The sequence below is a fragment of the Elgaria multicarinata genome, chromosome 20 (assembly GCF_023053635.1).
Source record: "Elgaria multicarinata webbii isolate HBS135686 ecotype San Diego chromosome 20, rElgMul1.1.pri, whole genome shotgun sequence".
Classification (NCBI taxonomy): domain Eukaryota; kingdom Metazoa; phylum Chordata; class Lepidosauria; order Squamata; family Anguidae; genus Elgaria; species Elgaria multicarinata.
In genome coordinates, this window is record NC_086190.1 from 2,122,883 (window position 1) to 2,149,916 (window position 27,034).

The 27,034-nt window shown below is 50.1% G+C and overlaps 1 protein-coding gene across 1 annotated transcript in view; it reads right to left on the reverse strand.

Moving 5' to 3' along the window:
• Positions 1-3,279: 3,279 nt before the first annotated feature.
• Positions 3,280-27,034, reverse strand: part of ESPN (espin) — a 107,922-nt gene continuing 84,167 nt past the window's right edge. Inside the window, exons 10-14 of the mRNA XM_063145359.1 lie at positions 24,830-24,975; positions 21,287-21,565; positions 8,295-8,374; positions 6,887-6,898; positions 3,280-5,715 (exon numbers count right to left, since the gene is read on the reverse strand). Of these exons, the coding sequence (XP_063001429.1) occupies positions 5,568-5,715; positions 6,887-6,898; positions 8,295-8,374; positions 21,287-21,565; positions 24,830-24,975 (665 nt within the window). The 3' untranslated portion in view covers positions 3,280-5,567. The remainder of the gene's footprint in view (positions 5,716-6,886; positions 6,899-8,294; positions 8,375-21,286; positions 21,566-24,829; positions 24,976-27,034) is intronic.

Here is a 27,034-nt window from a genome sequence, read left to right on the forward strand (position 1 = left end):
AGGGTCAGGAAAGGGCAACGGAAACAAGAATGAACAGAACCAGGTTCTACAATAAATGGTTCCCCCACACACACACACATTCAGGGGCAGCATTACAAAAAAGAAAAGAGGAATTCTCTTCCATGCTCTGGTTTGGCAACAGGGGACATGTGCCAAGGACAGGCCCGTGCACACAGGCAGCTCTGTGGCTGGGGGATTTGAGGCGCCCCAATTGCACCTGACTTTTGGGCTGTCTCTGTGTGTGCTCCAGGGCTCTGCGGATGCCTGCTCCTGCTCGTGGGAGTGCTTGTCGTCTTTTGGAAGAGGAGGCGGTGCACCAGGGCTTCCCTTGCTGGCAGTGCTAATCCCCCCCGATCTCCAGGCCTCCGCGTCCGTGTGACGTCTTTTGGTAAATCTCTTTTGGAACCGTAATCCGAAGGGAATCGCTCCCGTCTCCAGGCACAGGAGTGCTTCAGTGCTGTTTGCGGGGTGGAGGGCTTCGAGGAATCAAAACACAGTGAAAGCCTTTAGAACCACGCTGGGAGTTAGGTCAGTATTATACCCATTTTGCAGAAAAGGGACTGAGGCTGAGAGAAGGGCAGGCTGCCCGAAGTTGGCTCTCAGTGGCCCTTGGTTCTCCGGATGTCCGATTTCTTAACATGTTTGTTTGTTTGTTTAAAATATCTCTAGGCCGCCTTTTGGGGCAGAAGCCCTGAATGAGCCGAAGCCTAGAGCTGTGCACGCGCCAGTCTTCACGGTCCCCTTCCAACTCGATCTCTCGAGTTTACTCCAGAGAGTGGCCACGGGTCTCTGCCAGTAAGCCAGGGCTTGCTTTCCTCCGCGCAGGGCAGCTGACTACCCCCTGCCTTCCCTTTGCAGAGACCCCGGCGCCCCGCGCTGAGACAGCCGTGCTGACGGACCCAGGCCCCGCTCCGCACTGCGTCTCACTGCAGCAAGGCCGGAAGCTGTACGCCGTCATCGACGCCGTCCCCGTCCGCCGCTGGAAAGAGTTTGTGCGCGGCCTGGGCCTGCGTGACGGCGAGATCGAGCTGGTGGAGCTGGAGCACTCGCAGTTCCGGGAGCGGCAGTACGAGATGCTGAAGCGCTGGGGCCAGCAGAAGGGGGCCTCCATGGGCGCCATCTTTGCCACCTTGGAGGACATGCAGCTGGGCGGCTGCGCCCAGGAACTGAGGGAGCAGCTCCAGCCGCAGAACCTGCAGCGCAGCCCCGAGGCGCGTGCAGAGAGCTCCCTTGCCCGCACTGGCGGATGGACGCCGGGGCAACTTTGGTGCTAGAAGCGACCCTGCAGGAAGATGCCCGGCAATCCGGTGCTCGTTCTGCTAGTGCACACACATACCCTCAGGTGGTTCCGTTGATAGGGTGTTGGTCTTGGGCTGTCAGGGTCTGTGTTCAAATCCTTGCTATTTGAGGACCCCGAACCACATGCGAGATGGGGCTTTTCTAGACAAGGCTTTTATTGTGAGCTCACCATTCTTCACTCACTGCAGTTTATGGCTGCTTTGGATGATGTCATCATCCTCCAGTGTCCCCCACCCCCCAGTGTTTTCCAACCACTTTCCCAGCATTTTTGGGGGTGGGGAAAAATGTGGTCTTTGGGGGCACTGTGAAACAAAGCACAATTTTCCACCAGTGTAGTTGCATCATTCCGCTTTGTTCAACTATACCACAGCACCACCTAGAGGTACCATAAGGCAGGACAGGAAAAAAGCCTGTGTGTAGAGATCCAATCTTAATCCTGTAATGAATCTGGAAGCAGAAGTACCGGGTTAAAAAGTCTTGCCTAGAAAATGTGCCTAGGGGCTGATTATTATGCAATCCTATACACACCCATTAATTTCCAATACGGCATGCTTACTCCAAGGGAAGTGGATATAGAATTGCAGCCTTCATATATGTATCTGTGGAGCTTCCCATAGGACCATTAGGCAGTGGAGGCTGGAGGCTCCAATGTCATTGGGGTGGTGAATCCAATCCTGGTTTCAGTCAGAACTCTAAAGGAGCTGTCCAAGGTGATATTCTTTTAAGTGAGTCTAAGATTTGCAGAGTGCAATTCTGGGCCAAAATGGCCCCGCTAATACTGTTCCGTAACAACCACATTGGCTGTTGCAGGGCAAGTTGCATGTTTACTTTGGCCTCAGTTTCCCATTTGTAAAATGGGACCGATGGCCTACCCCACAGGGTTGCTGTGAGGATGAGCAAACGAAGCTGTTTGCACGTGAGTGGTTTGAGAGAGACGATGCGTTTTCCTGTCACCACCACCATAAAAAAAATCCCCATACCAGTATGGAAGCTTTGTAGACATTTTGTGTCACTTTTAAATACGCCTTTAGATTTTATCCTACCTTGCAATGGTAAAATCTGGGTTCAGGCGTTCTGAAAATCCCTGGCCTTCCCCTCCCTCTTTCTCTAGGATTTATGTAGCATCCGGGACACGGAGCTCTGACCAGGAACTCTCCAGTACCCATCTTGCTACATATGGCCTCAGTTTACCCATCTGCAATAGTAAGGTTTACTGGGAAAAGGTATGTGAACTGCTTTGCAGACATTAAAGTGCCATGAAGTGCTTTGGTAGGGCCATAAATTATGGCTAGGGAAGCATTGCTGCTCCCCACCCCGCCTCAGCCATGAGGGGCGGAACATTCTCCAACCCCACCCTTCTCACCTCCAGCAATGCTGCAAATTTTTCTGCGGTTAAACTGGAATTCTTTGTAGGTTCCGGCACCTTGAGCATTCTGTGACTGCAACTTCTCTCTCAGCAGTTAGGATGTCCACAGACATTCCGTGGCATCGCAATAGCTCATTTAGTGGTCGACAAGGGTCTATTTACTTTACATACTTCAGAGCAAGGGGGCAGAATCCTTGACCTAGGGTCTCCACCCGTACCCCTTTTGCCCTGCCAGTAGGTTAAATATAACATTTAAAAACAGGCAGTCTGGCATAGTGTTTAGGAGTGGGACGGCGCGTGTTCAAGTCCTCAGTCATCTGTGAAGCTCACTGGGTGATTTGGAGCCAGTCCCTCTCAACCTAACCTACCTCACAGGGTTGTTGTGAGGATGACATTGAGAGCAGGAGGATCATGTGCCTTGAGATCCTTGCAAGAGGGGGAAAAAAGGTCAGGTATGAATGAAACAATAAATAAAATAAATAAAATGGGCAGAAGGAAGACAGACCATCTTTGAAGAGGTGTTCTTTTTTTGTTTGTTTTTTTAATAGCTGATAAGATAAAACATTCTAGGTGAGAAACAATCCTGAAATTTCCCAGCTCGAGATGCTAAGGACAGACGAGACAAAAACGTATAGAAAAGAAAATATACCCCCCCCCCCCAAAAAAAAATAAGAAGAAGCCATGAATGAACTGTTCTGCTCTAATGATCAAGACACATCAGTCAATACGGCAGTTGAAGGGGAATCTTTGCCTTAGTCCCTCCGAATTCCCGTGACTTCTTTTTACAAGCATCCAAGTCTTTGCTTTGAAAAAAATGCCTGTTTCAGCTTTTGTTTTGTTTTTCCTTTGCAAAATTAAAAAAAGAGAAAAAAAGTACATCCGCAGGACAAAGGGATTTACTCTTCTTCTACAAGGCTCTAGCAGGAAAGACGCCGGGAGGTTTGAGAGTTCGTTTAATGCAGCCTCTGCCAACCTGGTGCCTCCCAGATGTCTTGGACTACAAATCCCAGCATCCCCAGCCAGCATCGCAGGTTAATGTATGTATACAGCATTTGAGGATCTCTGCATGTTAAGCCCTGGTATTCTTACCTACAACTATTTGAGTGGAAGCTTGCAGAAACATATAATCTAGAAAGGGGAAGTCTGAAGCCAGCCAAGAAGAAAGAACCGAGGGAAATAGGATGCTGTAGGGTGCCATTGGATTCCTTGCCATGGAGGCCCAGACCTGCTTTAATTACCACGTTTTCAAAAACAACTTTCCTTTACCACTGAGCACTTTTCTACACAAGGCATTTATTGTGTGCTCATCATTACCTATTCACAGTTGTTTACAGGTTCTTTAAATGATGTCATGACCAGTTTCACTTCTGTGTCCAAAGAGCACTTTCAGCGAGGTTTTTTTTTTAAGAACAGAGAAAATGTGGTATTTCATTCTAAAAGTGAAAGAAACCGCTTTTTTCATGTGTGTTTGCGCTCTTCTGCTATCCCACAGTGCCACCTAGAGGTTATGTACCAGAAAAGCAGGAAAGGAAACACTCTTCGTTTAGTGCTTGGATCGCAATCCTGTGTCGAAACCGAAAGGAGATACAGCGGATTAACAGCCTTGCGTAGAAAACTTCTGAAACAAGCCCCGCTGAGGGCAGGCCTCCACATACATATAAGGTTGCACAACCTGTTACTTACAGAGCTTAAAAGAAAAGTTGCAATTCTCCACCCCACTTCTGCACCAAGGAAAGTCAGACTCTTCAACCTACATAAATTATGTCAATAGAAAAAGAGAAAAAAAGGTTTCCAGAATCTCATTTTGTAGAATTGGTACTTGCGTAGCAAGTAACGGTGCATTGCTTTTCTCTGCAAGTAATGGTGATGGCAAAGCGCTGGTCTTTCTTTATTCAGCCGCACCCATCTTCAGAGCAGGAATGGCCCACTCACTTCCATGCATACCTTCACAGGCATAAGGGCCAGAAACGTGATTAGAAATAGTAATAATAGAGCAGAGATTTGCGGAATGCTGAGCCCAATTGCACATGACGTGGCTCGGCTTCAGCCCTGGCAAACAGGGAGGCGGGGAGAGCATTAGCTAAGACAGAAGCGAGGGTCAAACACGGAGAAGTTCTTTTATTGCACAGATAGCAGTTATCATGCCAAAAAAAGGGGTGTTATAAGATGCTACGGTTGCCATGTGGCTAGCTTTGTTTTTCAGTTCAGACTTAGGGTGAAGACAGATGTAGCATTCTGAACAGCGGATTCCCCCCCCCCTCCCGAATCATACGAACCTGGCTTTGCAACTTCACTTTGTCGCACAACTCATCCTTGAGATTTGCCCTTCCCATGTCCTGCCGGCAGTTATCCAACTCTCTCCTGCTGCTGCCGCCAATAATATTTTTAAAAATGACATGTATCTGTCATCAACCTTAATTTAAAACAAAACCACAAACAGCTGCAAAACTGTAATTGGGTGTGTGTGTGTCATGGGTTGGTGATGTGACAGATGCTAGCCCAGCGGTGCTTATCAGAGCCAGCTATTCCTGACCTGCTGGAAACTTGGGGTGCTTTTAGTTTTCCTCTTTTGTTCCGGGTTTGGAAGATGTACACGCACCTTTAGGCAGCGAAGACGCTTTGAAATCGCTTCGGTCACACTTAGAATGTTTTGCCTGTCCTCACTTTTAGGGAGCCACGGGGAGGGATGGTGAGGAAGAAAGTCAATGAGCAATTGTGGGGTTGACAGCGTGTGTGATTTTGCTGGAAGAAGAGATAAGCCCAGAAACAGGAAGAGGGCAGAAGCTTCCCTCTCCCTCTCGAACAAGTCACAAGCTCTGAGATCTAAAGGAAGGAAGCGTCCCAAAGCACAGCAGAGGCGGCAGCCGGGGGGGGGGGCGGGGGGCAGGGGGGCGCCTGGTCCCTAGTGCTTTGCTATGTCTCCTTTTTTGAGGATGATCTGCCTCTGCCAAGGGGCCAGTTTTGTCTCATCGTACCCAAGAGTCCTTAGCTTTTCCGACTGTTCCTTCTCCTTCTCCTCCTCTTCTCGCTTCAGCTTCTCCTGTTCTTTTCTGCAGACAGAGAGGCGGTTGTTAGTTAGGCCTGCAAAACAGGCTTCAGATGGGGGAGACAACCGGGCTATTTAATATTCACCTTACGACCAGGCATCATTCCTATTAGCAACAATATGAGGCCATCATCATGGTTTTCCCTAGGTGGCCACGCCCACTTCCAATGGCCACGCCCCTTCCGCTTCACTTGGCAGTCCCCTGGCTTTTGTATAGTTCCACCCCTCCCCTGTCCTCAAAGGCTGAAACGCGTCTCCTAAGGCTGAGTTACGGGCCTGCCTAGGGCTCTGCCCACCACTGCAATGCCGCACATGAGAGATTCTTCAAAATGGGGAAGTGGTTCAACTCTGCCAGTTTAAAGGGTAAAACAAGCAACAAGCGAGAGAGAGAGAGAGGGGGGGGCAGACCCCACTCTCTTCTGTTATAAATTCCACTTATGGTGGAGGCAACAAGGCTACCATATTCTCTCTCTCTCTCTCTCTCTCTCTCTCTTTTTTTTTTTTTTTACTGCCCTGGATCTTTTTACAGTCCTGGATTTTTTTACTGGCCCAGATCTTTTTTTACTGGCCCAGATCGTTGCTTTTGACTGTCGAGGCCTCAAAGGAGAGGTGAGCATGTTGAATTGTCCCAATTGTCGTCTGTGGCATGGATTTTAATCTGGGCTGGAGAGGACGTCAACTTCTCCCTTGCGGCTTTCCTCCGACCTTGCCCACCCGCTGACCCAGTTTCCTGCTGGTTCCAGTGGGCGGAAGGGGGCCTCTCCCACCTGGATCCAGGAGTCCCACAAAACATAGTTTCCCCAGGGCTACTGTTGGAAGCATTGGGGAAACTCCATTTCCCATTGCTCCTGGTTCATATCTATGCATCACGTTATGAATTTCTACCATGTTGTCTCTCTCTCTCTGCCTCTGTCAACTTTTCCCTGAATTAAAGAGCTTCAAATCCTTGAGGCCTTTCCTTGTAGGGGTGATGCTCTGGGTTCAATTGGTCATGGGTGAGATTAGAGTGTCTCAGCCCTCCGGCTCGGCTAGTTGGAGCAACTTACGACTTGATTTAGGACGGCTTCATATATCCGTATCAACGGTGTCTTTGGCTGCTGTGGCATCTCCCAAACTCACAACCAAAGTTTCACTGAGCAGGTTATGTTAGATGGTCCATAAAAGTCAAGACTTACCGTTTTTGCTCTCTGCAGAAGAGAAGAAAGAAAAAAAGAAGAAAAAAGTCTAAATTTAGAAGCTCATTACTCACTTTCCTAAACACACACACATATAAGAAAGCTTATGGTAAACCACTGAAAAATTAAAGCAAGTATGATGCATAATTTCAGTAACGTCAAAGGAATCAGAAGTTACTAATTCCCTGAAAGCAATTAAAGACGAGATAGGGTATGATATGCCATCAGAACTATTGGTGGTTCTATCTGTTATCTGATACAGGAGGAGGACGTAATTGTGGTACACTAGGGTGACCATATGAAAAGGAGGACAGGGCTCCTGCATCTTTAACAGTAATGTAGAAAAGGGAATTGCAGCAGGTGTCAATTGAAGAGGGTGAACTTCCCTCTTCATCATAACAGTTAAAGCTACACTAGCCATAGTAGAGTGGCCAGATACAAAAGAGGGCAGGGCTTCTGCAGCTTTAACTGTTGTGATGAAGAGAGAATTTCACCCTCGTCAATTGACACCTGCTGAAATTCCCTTTTCTACATTACAGTTAAAGATACAGGAGCCCTGTCCTCCTTTTCATATGGTCACAGGTACACAGGATAGTAGCCTCTCACATGACCATTGGTAATAAATGCAAGAAACCGAGCCTCCATCACTTGCTGAGCAGATTAAAAGGCTTTGGGACATCAAATTAACTAAAGGCCAAATCCTGTGCATGTTTCGACAGGGGGGGTGGGGAAAGGTCCTGCAACTCCCAGAATTCCCCAGTCAGGCTGTTGTTAAACGTTATACATAAATATGATATTCGATTCTTTTTTTTTTTTTACAATATGACTAATATAGGTATATTCTTGCAGGTTTAATATTTATTTCTTTATTTTGATCGATTCATAGCTTTACTGGAGCGGCAGGATGGTTTGATAGATTATTGTAAGTATCTGTAATTTACCACTAAAATGACATTAATAAGCTTAAAAAGGAAAAGAGGAAAAATAAAATTGGATTTAAAATCATCCCAGATGAAAATTAAATCTCATACTGCCTTTATACAAATCATATTGCCTTTATACAAGCCCCAGCAACTGCATATAGGCTTACTGCCTCAGATACTGGAGGTGGCACATAGCCATCAGGGCTAGTAGCCATTGATGGCCTCCTCCTCTGCCTCCTCCTCCTCCTGGAATTCATCCACCCCACCCCCTTTTAAAGCCATCCAAATCAGTGGCCATCACAACATCTTGTGGTAGTGAGTTCCATAGTAACTCTGTGCTGTGTGAAGAAGTCATTCCTTTGATCTGTCCTAAACCTCCCACCCATCAGCTTCATGGGATAATGACGCTGTTGGCTTCTAGTATTATGGGAGAGGGAGAAAAATGTCTCCCTCTCCCCATTCTCCACACCATAGCGTTTCATCACCTCTCCTCCTCCATCTTCTTGCGAAAGATGTCCCTCCGCCAGGCTGGCATGGTGGCCAAGCGGGCCTCTTCCTCTCTCTCCTGTAAGACAAAGCACACAACTGAGAGGTTTCTTTCCACTTACGCTTGGGAGAAGTGGTGGAGGGATGTGAATCAGAGGGAGCAGAAAGGGGGAGGGGGTTGCATTCCAGATTTGTAGGCCTGGCAGGTAGTTTCATGGCCCAGGAAGGACATGGAAGTTGAATTCTTCTCAGAACATTTAGAGGGTGGAGCAAGAGATGGTGGCAGTAGTAGGATATCACGATTTTACCAGATATGCGGTAAAATCCTCCCTAACATCTTTGATATTATTTTGACAGGATGGTATACATGATCAAGCGATCTTGGGATGGTTTCATGGGTATGGGGCTCAGGTACTAGACATGCTGCAAGATCACCAAATGATTTGCATACTTGAGCTAATCAGAATCAAGTTTTCGTAGAGACCCAGCAAGTGCCAACCCACAGTACACAAGACAAATCCCCCCTTTAAAATCCACTATGGAAAAAAAGAAAGAAATGAGGGGTTTTGGGGGGGCTGTGGCAACCTCCTAAAATTAATCCATTGTAATTTAATGTATTTGTGGGTTATGGGCTCCCTTATCTTCCAAACATAATGATTTATTCAACTCTGCATCCTGTGTCAAAGTGCAGAGAAGCAGACGGGAAGATTAAAAACATAAAATGCCCCTTTGGAAAGTCAACCCTGGCAGACGAAGGGGGATTCTGTACCCCTCCAAGGATGCTACAGAATGATCCTTCACTTTCGTGATTAATGTGATGTTCCACATCTGGAACAGAGTTCTAACAGAAATCCGACAAGTTCAGCTAGGAACCTCAAACGCTTTGTCAATGCAATAAACCATCTTCCCCCACCCTGGTGCCCTCCGGGTGTGTTGGACTGAAACTCCCATCATTCCCAGCCATGATAGCTAGAAATGATGGGAGTTGTAGTCCAATACTGTTGGAAAGCCACTATTTTACAATTGCAGTAAAGTATTTGTTTCTTGCTCCAGCTGGTGAAAGGACCATGGCAAATTTGCTGTAAGGGGGCACCTATTGGACAGTGCCTGTGACATCACCACACAAATTCATCTACTGTCCACCCCAACCCTTTAACCTAAAAAAAATATTTGGAGGCCTTGTACTCCCTTCTGCTGAGTCCTGATTGACACAACTATGGAAATACCCCTATGCTCTTTTGAAAAGCCCCATACCCCTTCATTCTGTGGGTACAGGAAAACCACCCTCATTGTGCAGCTTGTGAAAAACATATTCCCACTGGAAAAAAGAGATATTTGGGCTGGAAAGGCCTGCCTTATTTCTCATTGTTCCTTGCTGAAACTGCGCAATGACATGGTTTTGGGTAATTTGGGTAGATTACTAGGGGTAAGTGGGAGATGGCATGAGGTCTGGATCCTTGATTCAAGGAAAAATGGGCAAGTGTGTGTGTGTGTGTGTGTGTGTGTGTGTGTACAGCAAGTTACAGGAAGTCAGATTCTGGATGGACATCAGGAAAAACTTCCTGACGGTTAGAGCAGTACGACAATGGAACCAGTTACCTAGGGAGGTTGTGGGCTCCCCCACACTAGAGGCCTTCAAGAGGCAGCTGGACAACCATCTGTCAGGGATGCTTTGAGGTGGATTCCTGCATTGAGTGGGGGGTTGGACTTGATGGCCTTAGAGGCCCCTTCCAACTCTATGATTCTATGATTCTATTGTCTAGAAAGGAGCATGTAGGTTGTCAATCAATCAATGTCTTGAAACGTGTAACTGCTTCCACTGTGGTGTGAATACTTGGAGCTCAATTGCATTTGTAGGGCTTTATGTCAGCCATGGTTGCGGGAGGGGAGATGCTGGCTGGCCATAGGAGGGAGGCACACTTGCATTCTGAGGGCTGGTGGTGGTGAAACTGGAAACAGATTCAGTGGGAGGAAACACCGGAGGCCAGTGCCAGAGAGGCACCAAAGAGGAAACGAAACTGACTTACTGCTCAGTGCCAAATTCTTTCCAGTTTAGATGAGAGAGGACCCTGAAATTAACCATCTTGCCAATTTCACTTTGCTTGAGAGTGCTGTTCTCCTAAAACGTTTAGAACCCACCTTTTGATTCAAAATCCCCGAGGTGGCTGGCAAAGAGCGTCAAATCACAATGCAACATCAAAGGTGTCAATAAATATCCCTCCCACCCCCCTCTCCACACGCACAAAAGACAGCCCTCCAGGAATTTCATGTGGGTATTGGAATTATGTGGGACGGCCATCTTGTGCTGGTGGTGGTCCGGGGCTGCAGACGTGGGAGGATCAGACCTAATCACCAGAGCAATTTACAGCATACAGACAAAAACGAGAGAGTCCGGGCCCTCGTAGATTGCAAGCTATGTTTTGACAGTGGAAGGTGGCGGCAGAAAAAAAAAATGGGAGGGAAACAGAAGGATAACCGGGAATATACTTGCGAAGATGTATATTTATGCTTTGCTGCAGCTGAACTGAAGGAGTGAAGCCACAAGCTAAAGGGAGAACTTGGGATTGGGCAGAGGCCTCCGAAAAGCACAGGCCTACCTGTTGTTCTTGACCGAAGAGGTGGAGAACAGCAGAAAACGGGAAACTAATTTAGGAATTTGAGAAAGGGGAACATCTGAACCTCGAGAGAGGCGGACGATTTGGGCGGCGGGATTTGGGGCCGTGGCAGGAGGGCTGAAAACGAGGGGAGCTGACCAGCCCTTCACCCACACGCGTGCAGAGTGTGTTTACCCAGTCTGCCTGAGTGGGTGCTGCATCACAGAGGAGCAGAACGCCCAGTCCAGGGCTCAGAAGGTGAGGCTCAGCGAACGACGCAGCTCAGCTACATGGCCGTGGTGTCCTCGGATGACCACCACCTCCTCGCAGAAGAAGCAGGGCTGGCTTCACGCCCAGAGAACCAACCAGGGCCGGAGGCTTAGGTGGAGGAGTCCGGCAAGCACGCGGTGGCTTAGCGTTCAGCTTCCACTGGAAGTTGGGCCCTGAATTCCCAAGAGGTTTAGCACTGAGAGGATCAAGGCGAAGAGGGATCTGAGGTCACGGGAGGCCGCCATCGCAAACGGGACCAGACCAGGCTGGTCAAACTGCAAGACCAAGAGGCCGTCGGGGCCAGGCTTGCCTTGGGGGGAAGCCAGCCTTCAGGGGCCCCAGGAGGCAAACGGCCGTCGCTCAGTGGTAGAGCAGTGCTTTGCATACGGAAGGTCCTGGGTTCAAATTCCGGCATCTCCAGTTAAAAGGGTCTCAGGGCACAGGGCTGGAAAAGGTCCAGAAAACCTGGCAGTACCAGGCCTGAGGGACAAGCTGGCGCATATGGCTTGGACTGCTGGTCCACCCAACATTGGGGGTGCCTTGACTTTTGCAAACTGGTAGCACCCATCCCATGAGGCTGCCACAAAGACAGGGAAAGGAAGCTGGGTTGTTCCATCAGCCCTGCTGAACGACCAACTCCAACGACTCCCTTCTCTCTCTGAACTGGTTCCATTCCAGCTGGTCGTTACATAAACTGCTATTTAAGTTTAAGAAAGAGTGCCTGGATTTATTTTTTTCCTCTTCTCCACCCATCCATTTTTCCTTCTGTGCCGTGTCTTTTTAGATTGTATGACCATCTTGTTTTTATTGACTAAATGTATGCTGCTCTTCTGGGAGCCTTTTCAGCTAAAGACTATGATAAAAATGCTTTAAATAATGTGTAAAAAACCCCACAACCTTCAGATACTTTGAGGGGGATATTTAAATGAGGCATTCATTTTCTTAATTTCCAGTGGGCTGCATGTATGCAAAATATTGATCCCCCACCCCCGGCACTGATATCTTTGCTGCAGACAGACACAGACAAGGGACTGCATGATTGAGTTGCATGATGTGCCAAGAGTTTTAGCCTGGCCAACTCTTGGACAAGGACCTTTTCTTGCCAAAGAAAAGGGAGATCTTTACACACAGGGAGTTTTTTTTAAACACAGGGAACAATTAGAAGCAGTGTGTGGCTTATGCATCTGAAAGCTCCAGATATTCTCAGACACCTGGGAGAAAAGCAAAAACGTGGCTCGATCAGGGCTAACCCAAACCCAGACCTTGGAGAACTCCTTTAGAGTTCTGACTAAAACTCGGAGCGGATTTATTGCCCCACTGACAATGGAGCTCCCAGCCTCCACTGGGGTTCACCTGTTCCACCCCAGAAGCACTTCCCCACCTTCAAAACAAGCACACAGGGGGTGGGATGGGTTAGGGTGTTTGTTTCTTTAAAAAAAGATACACAGGGACCCCAATGACAGGCTTTCTGTGCCGCATTCAGTTTTTGTACCGCATGGTTTCCGCTTTCCTGGGCAACGTTGTTGTTGTTGTTGTTGTTGTTGTTATTATTATTATTATTATTATTATTATTATTATTATTATTATTATTATTTTATATAGCACCATCAATGTACATGGTGCTGTACAGAGTAAAACAGTAAATCGCAAGACCCTGCCGCATAGGCTTACAATCTAATAAAATCATAGTAAAGCAATAAGGAGGGAAAGAGAATGCAAATAGGCACTGGGTAGGGTTGCAATGTATGCCTCAGGCATCCACATTTGGAAATGGTTAGTATCCTGTGAGTCCCCGTCAGGATACTAAACACAAATGCACACGAATCCTTCCCCGCCATCTCATGATTTCGGACATACAAAGCGCGAGTAAGAGGAGAAATAAGATGAGCAAACGAGCTAGTGAAAATTGGAACAGGTACAGTGAGACTCAGGATGTGTGTCCATGACCAGGAAAGAAAGAGTATCGGGAAAAGAGGAAAGTTACTCTCCCATCCGTTTATCTACATGCGGTTTAAAGGCTGGGGAGAAAGATCCAGTGGTTGTGAAGCTTCCCTTCCTGTGCACAGCGATGCAAGCAGCCATGACTCACCACGAGTGGCTGTCTGTAAGATGGACTTAAAGCAAAGCAGAGAAGCAGATTGATGGGTGAGGCGATGCCCCAAGCCGGCTTTCCCCTCTAGCTGTCTTGGACTACAGACCTCATAATTCCCAGTCTGCACCAGGTTAGGAAAGGCCGCTGCAAGCAGAGGCAACAGCACCACAAAATAGCACACAACGCCCCAATTTAGCAGATAGAAAAGAAGCCAAGCCAATTTGAAACCAGGCCGAAAGGGCAAACTGACCCCCCAGAATTTTGAGGAGGTGCTTCGGGTACCTCCACGGTATTACGTTTCCTATTTTGTTCCCTACTCACTAGCAACAAGGAAATGGGCCTTCTCAGTGATTGCCCCCCTCCTTTCTAGGGATGTTGAAGAAATCCACAATGGTATCAAATGAATTAAATTTCTATTAATCCAAGCCTCAGATTCCAAATGGTTCAGAATCCGTAGACCTATGGACTGTGGATTTTTTACTTTTCAAAATTTTAGTCAAATTTAGTCGTGGAAAAATACATTAAAAAAACAGCCAAAAATGTGCATTTTCGCCATAGGCTAAAGCATGAAGCGCACGTTTGGAGGCGTTTGCACGTTCGGGAGGGATTTGTACATGTGCGAATTTTTGCAAATTTGGGAAATTGCAAAACATCTGATCCCGTCAATGACTGGACGACGGAATGAAAGGCACCTGACCATCAGTGAAATGCAGCCAGAAGGGATTTTACAAAATTTCTACCCAATTGTAGAACATTTCTGCCAGTGATACACACCCGGTGCCGACATTGTCATCTTTTCCGTGCCAGACTGAGAGTTTCCTCTCCTCCCAGGCAGATGATGGAGCTTTTTAATATTTATTTTTTTATTGGGGCCGGTAGTTTTTATTGTTAATTGTTTTTAAGTGTTTCAAACTGCTTTAAATTCTTGAATGTTAAAGGTTTTCTATCATATCGTGCTGTGGACCGGCCAGGCCGTTTTGGCTTCTGGGCGGTATAGAAATGCGATAAACGAATCACGTTAGAAAGGTATCGATGGCCTCTGGCCTTTCTCCGCCAATAATAAATACACCCCACGCTTTCCATGTAACAGCTACCTTTATTTCTTAACTTGATCATCAGACAAAAACACACAGACCCAGAGACAAAGCTACACAACAAGCACTCAGACCCAACACCCCCCTCCCTATCAGAGCAAACAACTGGACTTTCTCACTCTTAGGCTAGCTGGAGCTAATAGAGGCAACCCAGAAAAAACTAAAAATATGCATTGTCAACACCCTGACTTAAACACAGAGGATTCCTCCAGACTCATCTGGAAATCACGCGGATTAAAGCACACCCAAAGGGAATGAGTAGCGGACATCGCCATTCGCACTGGGATCACGCCTCCAGTGACGTGCATTTTTATGATGCACTTGGAGATTACATCACTTTTGCTGCCCAAGCCACAAAATTCCTGTGGGGAAAATGACCCTGTAACTGTACATGCCATGATGGGATATGTGGCCTCCACATGCCCCATTGTGGCATTCCGAAATCATGTTCCGATTTCCCACTCCAAAACGGCGTCTTCAGGGCACGCTCGCTGGCTGAAGAAACCTGCAAGCGTGCCATGAAGCATAGACTAAAGGGCAAAGCTGGACTTGACGTTATTCATGCAATTGGCAATTGCTTGCTTGTTTTAAAGTGAATAGCCATGGGCAGGGCCTGTGGTGATAGGAAAGGGTTAAAGCCCCCCCTCCGAAACACCAGACTGGGCCCTCGTGTGACTGTTATGGACTCTAAAACACGGGTGGGCAGAACGCGGGCCGAATTCAACGGCTGCTGTTGGCACTACAGAGTGCTAAAAGGGTCAAATTTAGTTTGAGAGCAAACTAAATATAACCCTAATAGCACTGTGCACTGCCCATTTTTCCAGATTATTTTTTTGCAGTGTGCAACTTGCAGGGAAGTTCTTGGGGGCTGAAAATGCCCCCCCCCCAAGTCTTGCAGTTGCCCAGCCCCCTGCTCTAAAACAATCATGAAACTGCTAATTGCATGAATAGCAACATGTCTGGTTTGACCCTAACAGAATAATTAAAATATCAAAAACAGCAATGTGTAAAGGTTATCCAAAAAGAACATGTGACACCACAGTTGTTTTGGGTGTTCCTTGGCCCTGCGAGGACACGAGCCCTCGGTTGCCCAGGGAGCTGGAACCACAAGAGGTTCGCTCCCTTCTGTTTCCCAAAGCAGCCGCCTCCCAAAGTCCTGACACTCAGGAAGCCCCTTCCATGGGGATTTGGCTACTAAGAGAACTTTGCACATTGCTGAGGATCCAGGCGCGCATTCTCTATGCGCGTAGGCCGCTGGCCCATTGGGCTTTCCTGCGGCCGCCACGCGAGCCAGGCGCATGCTTTGGAAAGCATCAAATGCCTTGGAAGGCAAGGGCAATGATGCTCATTTGCCATTCCTGATCTTGCGTCAGTGAACCCCAGAGTTCCTAATTAGAAAAATCCTCCATCCCAGAGTAACTCTGGAGACCGTAAGATCCAATGCAACCTCCGCCGCTGTTGGAAAGAGCTCTCAAAGGAGGCTTGGCTGGCGGTGAACACCGCCACCGCTAATTCTTCCTGTGCCGTTTTCAGTCTACGAAGCACTTCCCCGTTCTGATCCCAGGCATTACTCTGCACCAAAAAGCTCTGCGGAAGTTTGCAGAGGCAAATCCAGCGACAGGGAGAAATTCTCCCCCTCTTCCGCAGGCAACAACAATTCCCCGGGACAGCCTAACAAGCGCACCAGCCACTGTGGGCAGGCAGCGAGGGAGAGATGGCGAGAGGGCGCGTGACGCGGCCTGCTTGCTGGAGCTAAGCAGGGCTGGTTCTGGCCGGTGCCTGGATGGGAGCCTGGAGTTCTTGCACGGAAGAACGGCGGGATAGAATGAATTAGGAAGTCACTCTCAAGGCCGCCACTGCTAGTACCTGGGGCAGACCCAGAGTTCGCTGCGAGAGCCCATAGTTTGCATGCAAAGGATCTCCGGTCCAACGCCCAGGACCGCCAGCTCCAAAGTTCTCTGGAAACAGTGCAGAAGGACGTCTTCTGGAGACTTTGGAGGGCCACCGAGAGTCAATGCTGACAGCACAGGACTGACCAAAGGCCTGACCCATTGTAGGATTGCAGGGGCAGCCCTGCTGGATCGGACCAGAGGTCCATCTAGGCCAGCATTTTGTTCCCCAGGGTGGCCAATCAGTTGACTTTGGGAAGCCGCTAGGAAGACGGAGGCTTTCCCTGGTGGGCTCTCCCCCCAACCCAGCATCTGGGACTCACCGGCCTCATCAAGCACAGACGTTCTGTTTAGCTATCATGGTTGCTAGACCTCCCCCCCTCCTCAAATTTTTCCAGCCTTCCCTTCAAAGCCACGGACCCCAGGGGCCACTGCCAACCTCACGATTGGCTGTGCCTGGTGTTTCCTTCGCCCGGCCGAAGGGTACTGCTGATCAGGTTCAGCAGGTGAGCCAGCAATTCTGGCAGGTTTTAGGATTGGAAGCAGTTCCTCCCCTCCCCCCACTGGACCTCAAGGAAAGAAAAGCCCCCGTCGCTCGCCTTCGCCCACCAGAGCGAGGCCCAGCCCTTGCCGAGGGCACCACTGCCCGCTCCACGCCCTCCCTGTGCCCAGCACCAGCTTTAAGAAAGTTGCCGTCTTGGAGAGTCACCAAGATCTCCTTCCGGGAAGGTGGCTAGGGGTCACGACTGGATAGCTCTGGGTTTGAATGCAGCGACCGGGCCAGATTTCTGCCCTCTCCACCCCCAGCCCGGAAGCAGCGCCCTCAGATGTCAAACATCTCGGCCTCCTTCTCTTTCCAGAAGGAGAAGCTCCGGTCGATATAGCGACAGATGTCTTCGTTGCTGAAGTCCCCGAGCTCAGAAATGAGCTGGATGGAGTCCTTCCGGCTTTTGGGGGTGGGGGTGGGGGCGGGGGTGGGGGGCGGCTCCTCCGAAGGCGTGTTGGGCTCTGGGGTGCTGCTAACCAACGTCTGAGAAGACTCCTGGTGGGAGAGGGCCGGGGTGGGGCTGTGCGCCTCTTCCGCCGGCGCCTCCCCGCCCTCCGCGGCCCCGGGGTCGGGCTGCGGGCTGTCGCCGAAGAACTCCTGCTTGAGGTCCTCGAAGCCGTCCAGCCAGTCACGCTGGCCGGCCTCCACCTCCCGCATCACCACCTTGTGGAACTGGCGGATCAGCTCCCAGCTGTGGCTGCCCAGCCGGTCGAACATCTCGTAGCAGAGCAGGTGGCGGAACTTGCGCTCCTGCCGGGTCATGCACATCTCCAGCAGCTGGAAGTAGCCCAGCATGAAGAGGTCCAAGGTGAGGTTGTCGTAGCCCAGTGGCGTGCCGCTGACGTGGGGCAGGAAGTGCTCCGGCCAGTAGACCCTGTGGCTGCGGCTGAGCCGCCGGATCTGCCGGCTGGGCACCTGGCTGATGATGTTCCGCCAGTGGCCAATCAGGTTTCCCACCACCTGCCGCTGCTTCATGAAGTACAGGAGCCGGTCGTCCTCGCTGGGTTGGTGCTCGTCCTCCGAGGCGGCGTCGGGGGCGGCGTCGGGGGCGGGGCTCCCGGGCCTCCTCTTTGGGTTCGCCTGCCGCACGGACTCGGCGAAAGTCCACTTCTTCCAGTGCTCCAAGAAAAGGTAGACGATCCTCTCCTTCCGCATGTCGATGTAGTCTTGGACACAGCTCAGCTCCGTCTGGACCGGGAGGCTCCTGGTCGTGTGGTCGGGGCTGAACAAAGCCTCCCCAAAGGGATCCCCTGCTCCGCCCTGGTCATCCACCTGCCTGGGGAAAATGCCCCCCATTTCCCCATAGAGCAGGGGCACGTGGGAGAAGTGAATGGGTGACTCCAAGGAGATGATGGAACGGCCCTCCTCTTCCTCCTCCTCCTCCTCCTCTTCCTCCTCCTCCTCCTTTCCCTCCCCCTGCGCACTGAACGGCTCAAGGCCAGTGATGTAGTCTTCTTCCAAGATGGGCTCTCGTCCAAGGGTGAACTGCGCCGTCCCCACCGGCAGGGAGCGCTTCCTTTTGTACACCCGGCCGGCCGTGGCGTCGGGCAGCTGCGATTGCATGTGGAGCTCATAGTTGGCCTTGAGGTTCTTCACCGACACTCCCCACTGCAACATCTCCTTCTCCACCTCCTCCCGGGTGCAACTGAAGGACTGGGACCGGGCGATGTTGGCCGGCCCTTCTTTGAAGGGCGCCGCAGCCTGAGCCGGGGTCTCGGCCGCCCCGCCGCCCATCTGCTCCAGGCCTTCTGGGGTCACCATGTCGGCCAGGCTCGTGGCTTTGCCGCCCAGGGTGGCCAAGAGGATGGCCATGCTCTTCAGGAGGGTGGAGATCTTGCTGCACCAGGCCGGGAGGTCGTCCGCCCGGCCCTGCATGCGCTTGGGGTTGACGGTGAAGTGCTCCTTGGCCAAGGCCGCCGAGACGGGGAGCAGCTCCTGCAGCTCCTGCTCCAGCCGCTCCAGCTCCGTCTCCACTTTCTGAACCTTGTGCATCACTTGCAGGTTCTGGATCTGCTGCTCGATGCAGAGGATGTCGTCTTCCGTCATGAGCTCCCCGAAGGGTCCCAGGATGGCGTTGTGGGTGTGGGAATAGCGCCAGCCTTCTTGGGGGTAGCAACCGTCCGAGTGGAGCTACGGCAGGGCAAACAATAATAAAAGAAGAACAGAGGGCAAACGACTCCCTCAGGACCCGCCTCTACCGCGTCCCGGTTTTTTGCACACGCTTCGCCTTACATGTCCCTTGGTGGTGTAATGGTAACAGAGCAGGCTGGTTGAAGCCGTGGCGCGGGGCGTGAGGCAGGCCGGGGTGCAGCAGGAGGGGGGAGATCGGAGGCGGCTCGGGGTCGGGGAGAGAGAGAGACACTTACGGTTTCCAGCTCACGTGGCAGGCATGCGAGAGAACCACGCCAGGAATTCAGTGGCGCTATCGGTTCGACGGCAGGTGCCACTGGGAGGCGCTCACGCATTACACCACGCAGCGGCCATGTAAGGCATTTGACCCGGCAGTATCATGTCCGCAGGAAAAAGGAGGGGGGTTTTTTTTTGGGGGGGGACCTTTGTTTTTGTTTTGATGAGGCCCAATTCAAAACACGGCAGGACAGAGCGAAACCGGGCGGGTCTTTGGCCACCGTGTCCTCGGCGCGGCGACCCTCGGCCAATACTGCAGGGTAAATGCACTTCAGAGTCAGACATGCCAAGGCAAGGGGAGCAGGCTCATGCCATGGGCACCCCAGATGCAAGCCACCCAGCCTTCCCCGCCTGCTCAGCACACGGAAAAATCTGAAACGAGGTGGGAAGGAAGGAAGGAACCGAGCCCTGAATGTTTCGTAACTAACTGGTCAGACCCCTGGTACGCCCTCAGGGTCTCCAAAAAGTGCCAGAGAATGTGGCTTCGGCCTCCAAGGTCAACAGAGTGGACGGAAAGGAAAGGAAGACCTGGGGGTTCACAGGAACCATCTAGCAGGGTTGATGCATGTACCGAATCATCAGTGTGGCTCAACAGACCATTCGGTTCAATTTTGTTCTGGTTTATTTTGGCAGGGCGGAGGGGGAAGAGGAAGGAGAATTCCTTCCCTCATTTTTATTTGAATTATTTGCTTGACGAATGCATAGCTGCCTTTCCTCATAGACTCCTAGTCATCCTTCTCTAAAATGTCTGGTGCCTTGCAGATGTTTTAGACCAGTTGTCTTCAACTGGTCCAGACCCAAGACCCACCTTGGACTCCCAATCTGCAACATGGGACCCACTTTCACCATTTCATAGTCGCCCAACATGGCAGCAATAACTTTGCCTCGACCCACCTGGACTGATCTCGTGACCCACCATGGCCAGGGATCAGGGATTATGGGATTTGTAGCCCAAAACAGCTGGTGGTCCTACTCTGATCTGGGCCATCCACCTCTTCAAGGCAAGCTGCAGCTACAACGACCTGGACAGGTGGCCGTTCGCCCAGCTTCTGCTTAGATATCTCCAGCAAAGAGATATCTTTGCCACCACCCCAGAGGGTGGACCGTACTCCTAAAGCAGGGATGCCTAATGGATGGCACATGGGCCACTTTCAGCCATTGAAGCATGGTGGCTTCTGACCGTAGACAGAGTTCAAGACAGAGTTGAGATAATCATGTCAGTTCTTTAACTTGGGAGAACTACAGTGGAAAGGCCACGAGGCAATCAGAGGACGGGCGTTTGGCATGCCCAAAGGTCCCAGATTCAATCCACTTGACGAAGGACCTCAGGTTCTACCAATGGCCTGGCGGCAACACCTATCTACACGGCAAGAGTTCGTTAAGGCTCCCAGACAACTCCTTCACAAATGAGCCAATTGGTTCTCAAGCCCCTTGTTATCAGAGGCTTCCCTGAACCCACTGGCGAGACATTTCCTTCCTAGGCTCAGGTGAAATCCCAATCACAAGGCCTGCAGAGAGGACAGAAGGAAAACAGAAACCCGCTCCCATACGTTGCTGCCCCAATGCTAAGGGTCATCTTCACAGGCTCTTCTCTGGCTGCCACCATCCTCCATAGTGCAACAGGTGGCTACCATGGAAAGAGCCTTCTTGGCCATGGCCCCCGTCTGTGAGATGCCTTCCCCATCTGGGAGAGCCGCTTGGCACCTTCATTGTATACATTAGATGCCAGGCTGAGAACTTCCATCTTTCACCTGTTGCTCTGATTACTAACCATATCGCTGACTCTTTAATACAGGTTTTTATTGTTTTTAATATTTCGACAGTTGTTGTGTGACCGTATTGGTTGTTCCTTTATCGTCGTTTGGGGTGCGTGTGTGTGTTTTCTTTATGGTGTGGCTGTTTTCTGTTGTTTTATGGGTTTTATGAGACCGACGGCGTCAGTTGGGTGGCATATAAACGTAATAAATCAACGGATACAGGGAGAGACGTTTCCGCACAGCAAACACAGGGCCCACGATCACTGCAACGTCCGCCACGCCATGCTGACCCCGCCCCCCCGCCCCGCCCCGCCCCGCCAGCCCCCCGGAAACCCCTGTTACCTTGCGCCTCTGCTCTTCCTCCTCCTGGATTTTCATCTGGAGCTTGCGCACCATGACCTGGCGCTTCCATTCGGGAATGGGGCGCCCCTGCTCATCATGGGTGGGGATCAGGGCCTCTATGTCCACCTGGCCAGCTGGGGCCGAGGAGACGAGCGGCGGTGAGGAGCCGTTGACAACCGGCTCGGGCGAGGCGGCCAACCTGGGCGCGGACGCCGCTTCGGGAGTGGAGGGCGGAGTTGGTGTCCTGCTAGGGGGCAGGGAAGATGGGGGGATCTCAACCTAGACGGAGAAAGAAGCGGCGCGTGAGGGTTCCGAGAAGACCACCCCTTCCACATACGCCCGCAAAAGGCTCTTTTCACCCCATCTCCTGGGGTGTTTGTTGGACCTTGTCCATATTTATTTGATTGATTGATTGATTGATGGGTAGGATTTATATATCGCTCTATATATCGATGGCTCACTGGGGACAATGTGCTTCCTGCTTTGAGGATCAAGTCGCTCCGGTTTGCCTTGGCTTGGATTCCGACACTGGGGCAGGCCAGAGTGATGTAGCCTCGGCGACCGACCGCTTGTTGGTGCTTTGTGGCTCGTGGGTTTTGGGGATGTGGGCAGGGAATCTGGAGCGTCGAGGGCGACCACCGGGGTGCTTGGCATTTGCCCTTCTTGGCTGATTAAATCAGCCAAATCGGGTCTGATGCCGTGGCAAAGGGAAGTGACCCACGCCTCTTCACAGGAGGAGTTGTTCTCTAGCTCAGGATTCAACCCGCTCTGGAAACGGCAGTGCTCTTCCTGAAGGATCAGGCCCGTGCTCCTTGATCCTACGCTGTCCCTGGATCTTCAGGTGGCAGTGGTGGCAAGGAGCGTGTTTGCATAACTACGCTCAGTGCACCAGCTGCGACCCTTCTTGAACCGGTCTTACTTGGTAACAGTTATCCAGGCCTTGGTTATATCACATTTAGACTACTGCAATGTGCTTTACATGGGGGCTGCCCTTGAAGAGTGTCCGGAAGCCTGAATTGGTGAAAAAGGCGGCAGTGCGGCTGCTAACCTGTGCACAGTATTACACCCGTCTTACACTGGTTGCCAATTGCTTTCAGGGTGCAATTCAAAGTGCAGGTCTTAACCTTTAATGCCTGAAATGGCTTTAGTGCCTGGCTATTGAAAGGATCATCTGTCTCGCTCTGAACCTGCCTGAATATTAAGGTTTGCAGGAGAGGCCCTTTCGAGGGCACAAGTGAAAGGACTTTCACCTAGGTTGTCCCCAAACTACTGAATGTGTTCCCTCGGGAATTAGAATGAGCCTGCATTCCCTCGGCCTTTAGAAAGGGTGTAAAGACACATCTTTTTCATTTAGCCTTTCAAAATGTGTACTTTTACTGTTTTTACTGCTTTTAATTTCTTTGTTTTTATGTTTTTTAAAGGTTTTATTGTTTTAAGTTGTTGTACACCGCGATGGATTTTTCTTTATCAGATACGGCGCTGTAAATTTTTTAATAAATAATAATAATAATAAAATAAATATCTAACAACATTTCCAAGCGGTGAACAACAAAAGAAAGAACAAGAATCAAAATAAAGAATCAAAGTATTTAACATCAAATTACGGCAATAAAACCATGGCTGATCAGCCGGGGAACGCAGGTTTAAACAAAAACGTCTTCAGCAGGCACTGAAAACCAATCGGCGTCTGCCTGATTTCAACAGGCAGGAAGTTCCACAGGGAGGGAGCCAGAACACTGAAGCCTCTGACCATGTGGGACCATCCCATCTGATCTCAGTGACCAGGCAGGCTGCTAAGGGAGACGGTCCAGACTCCTATATCCCTGGTCCCAAGTTATTTAGGACTTTGCAGGCCAATAATAAAACTACATCTGGCCCGATAGCGAATAAGCGGTCTGTGAGGCTCCCTCAGCAAAGGAGTTGCAGGCTGAACGGGGACACGTCCCAACAACAGCTGAGCTGCTGCGTTCTGCACTACCTGCAGCTTCTGTACCAACTTTAAGGGCAGCCCCGCATTAGAGTATGTTGCAGTAACCCAGTTTGAGGGTACTTGCACTTGTTCCACTGTGGCCAAGCTGTTGCAGGGCACATCAGCCCAGATACAAGATGCAAGCCAGTTTGCTGAAGCTAATCCGTTCTAATCCTGGTCCGTGCCTGGATGGGAACCCCACACATACCATTTTGAGTTCCATTGTTGGGATCTAAACAAAATAGATAAATTTCACATGAGGGTGCCTGGACCCAGTGCCCAGACCCAGGGACAGAACTGGGATTTACCCCAGAAGTTTTGCCCCCAAAATGGTCCATTTCACCTCTGGACACACAAGGCTACACACTGACCCTGCGAAACAGATGGTGCAAAAGCAGGCTTGCGATGTCTGGCTGGCACGGAATGGGGGATGATGGGAGTTGTAGCCCAACAAATATAGCAGGCAGCAGGATGAGGTAGCCTGGTTTAACCCAACCTCTCGACAGTGAGGACAAACACTACAGTTGACCATCTCCCTGCATGGCTGGGACGTCCCATGGGAACCACACGAAACAATTTACGTCTTCATTTTGTTAAAAAGTATTTCCATCCCATCTTTTTTTTTATTTAAAGCACTCACAATCTGATCAAAGCCCATGACAGCGGCAGGTTTTGGAGGGCCCTTGTGCCAAGACCCCTTCAGTGCCCCCCTCCCTCGGTGACTCTGCCTTCTCACTGCCCTTGTCACCAGCTACTCTTCTTCCTCGGCCTCATGGCTCCCCCTTGCTCGCTTGACAGACAGAGAGCCAGGGAGCAAGCTGGCCGTGGCGTCTGCTCCTCCTCCTCCTCCTCCTCCTCCTCCTCTTCCTCTTCCTCACCGCCACCATTGCCTGGGCCAGAGTGAGGGGCAGGTGAACAACGCAGGTTGCGAGGGGAAGGAGGCGTTGAAACTCCAGAGGGCTCTTGCCAGGGTATCCCTGCTTGAGTCAGGACACATGCCCAACAACGCCTCTCCTTGATGCTGCCCTTGATTATAACCACAATCCAATCTAACAATAATGAAACTAACAATCGAAACAGCGGCTAAAACTGATGGATCCATAGCATAATCCAAAGTATGCATTGGGGTGTGTACGTCACTGCTTAATAACAGCTCTTGTGTAGCCTCGATAGAACTCAACCAGAATTAAGGGACCAAGTATCAGGGGCCAAAGAGCACAAGCGCGTGGCAGCAATACAGGCAGAGGTTTGCCTGCCGCCGAAACCCTGGATCTCCCCTTTCTGCGTCAGCAAAAGCTCACTGACCCCATTTGAGAAGTACGCCCCCATCTGCCCCCCCCCCCCCGCCCTCCAACTTCTTAAACAATAAAGCTGATCATGTGGAGCTTCAAAAGTCTCTCCGCCCCAATAAATGAAACAAGCAGCCAATCAACTTCCCTGCTTATAATTACAAAGACTTAATCCTCGGCTCACACATACACATACACACACACACACACACACACACACACACGCGCACGCTATGTAAGCAGGCTAAAAAAGGGACGTGGCCGGCCGGCCGGCCGATCACCTACGTTGGTGCCAACCTGGCCACTGCCGGAGAAGATGGTGGTGAGCCCCTTGCTTTGTGGGGTGGGTTTCAGGCTCTTCCCAGCCTTGATTTCTGCCAGCAGCTCAGAGTTGTCACCGGTTGGGGACATCATGTTGAAGGACTTGGTGCCTGTAACAGAAAAGACGAGCAAAAAGGCGAATGATTGATACGTTCTGAAGAGAAACCAGAGTACTGTTGGCGGCTGGATTTTAACTTTTGTAAATCGCCCAGAGAGCTTCGGCTGTGGGGTGGTATATAAATGTAAATAATAATAATAATAATAATAATAATAATAATAATAATAATAATAATAATAATAATAGATGGTTGATAGCTAAGCACTGGAAAGAGGGCAAATTGGCTCCATTTCAACAATTAGTACCAAGGGATAGGGCAGATTGCTCTTTTAGAAAAATGGCCCCAAAATTGAGGAAAATGCAAGGACATCTAGGTGAAGACAAATTTGAAGGGGTATAGAGGAAATTCACTGATTTTCCTGGGTACCCTAATTTTTGTGAACCGCCCAGAGAGCTCTAGCTATTGGGCGGTATAGAAATGTAATTAATAAATAATAAATAAATAAATAAATAAATAAATTTGCTATGTTAAATAATATTAAACTCAGGCAGGAACATGTGTTTCTATTGACACTGGATGTATATATTTGATGTGTCACTTGACGTAGGTAACCAGAGCTACAAAATAAAAAAAAATAAATATAAAAAAACAAAAGAAAGAAAAGACGAGCAAAACCTCACTCACAGAATCATAGAATAGCGGAGTTGGAAGGGGCCCACAAGGCCATCGAGTCCAACCCCCTGCTCAAGGCAGGAATCCACCCTAAAGCATCCCTGACAGATGGTTGTCCAGCTGCCTCTTGAAGAATTCTAGTGTGAGAGAGCCCACAACCCCCCTAGGTAACTGATTCCATTGTTGTACTGCTCTAACAGTCAGGAAGTTTTTCCTGATGTCCAGCCGGAATCTGGCTTCCTTTAACTTGAGCCCGTTATTCCGTGTCCTGCACTCTGGGAGGATGGAGAAGAGATCCTGGCTCTCCTGTGTGTGACAACCTTTTAAGTATTTGAAGAGCGCTATCATGTCTCCCCTCAATCTTCTCTTCTCCAGGCTAAACATGCCCAGTTCTTTCAGTCTCTCTTCATAGGGCTTTGTTTCCAGACCCCTGATCATCCTGGTCGCCCTCCTCTGAACACGCTCCAGCTTGTCTGCGTCCTTCCTGAATTGTGGAGCCCAGAACTGGACACAATACTCTAGATGAGGCCTAACCAGGGCTGAATAGAGAGGAACCAGGACCTCACATGATTTGGAGTCAGTTCGGGGCAGGTCCAGCCCACTGCTGGACCCCTTTCCCCATGGGCACGTCCCATCTTAGCTAAGGACCACGCTGTTAGTCCAGGTGGGAGGATGATTTGCCTTGATTTTCTAACGATTGCGCTCTTCGTTAATCCCCAACTCCGCTGGCCTAAAATTCTACGATTCTCCGTTACCGACGCCAGTGTGTTTGCTTTCCAATTCCCATTTTTATCCGCTGACAAACGCCGTCCACGGATGGTGCCCACATCTGCCGTCACTGTTATCACGTCTTCATTAAAAGCACAAACGCCGCATTTAAAGACAAAGGCACAAACATCCGTAGCAGAAAATAGGAGTGGGTGGGATTCTAGACCGGCGGCTAAATTATACGAAGCCTTTCTCACTGATAAAACGAGTTTACTACATGCAGGGACGTTTCAATCGGGCAAGAACAAAGCATCAGAAATGTAAGACTGTGACAACAGCCTCAAGGGCACGGTCCAGGATTCTTCCGTTTCATTCGGATGCGGGATATGGCTGACGGGCTTTTTAGCCCCCTCCCCAGGGAGCAACAGCAAAAAGGTTCTATCAGAATACCCCCCGTGCTGACACCCTTCTGTGTCTCGACCGATTACATCTATGTGTGAGGAAATATACAGGCAGTGGAGGCTGGTGGCTCCAATGTCAGTGGGGCGTCAAATCCGCTCTGGGTTTTGGTCAGAACCAGTTGGTTCTGACCAAAACCCGGAGCATATTCGCCACCCCACTGACGTCGGAGCCACCAGGTAAGCGGAAGGGAGCATTTAAGAAATTCAAGTGGCCAATTTCACTAGAACCGCCCCCACCCCTTTCCCCTCCATGACCAATTGGTTTCCCC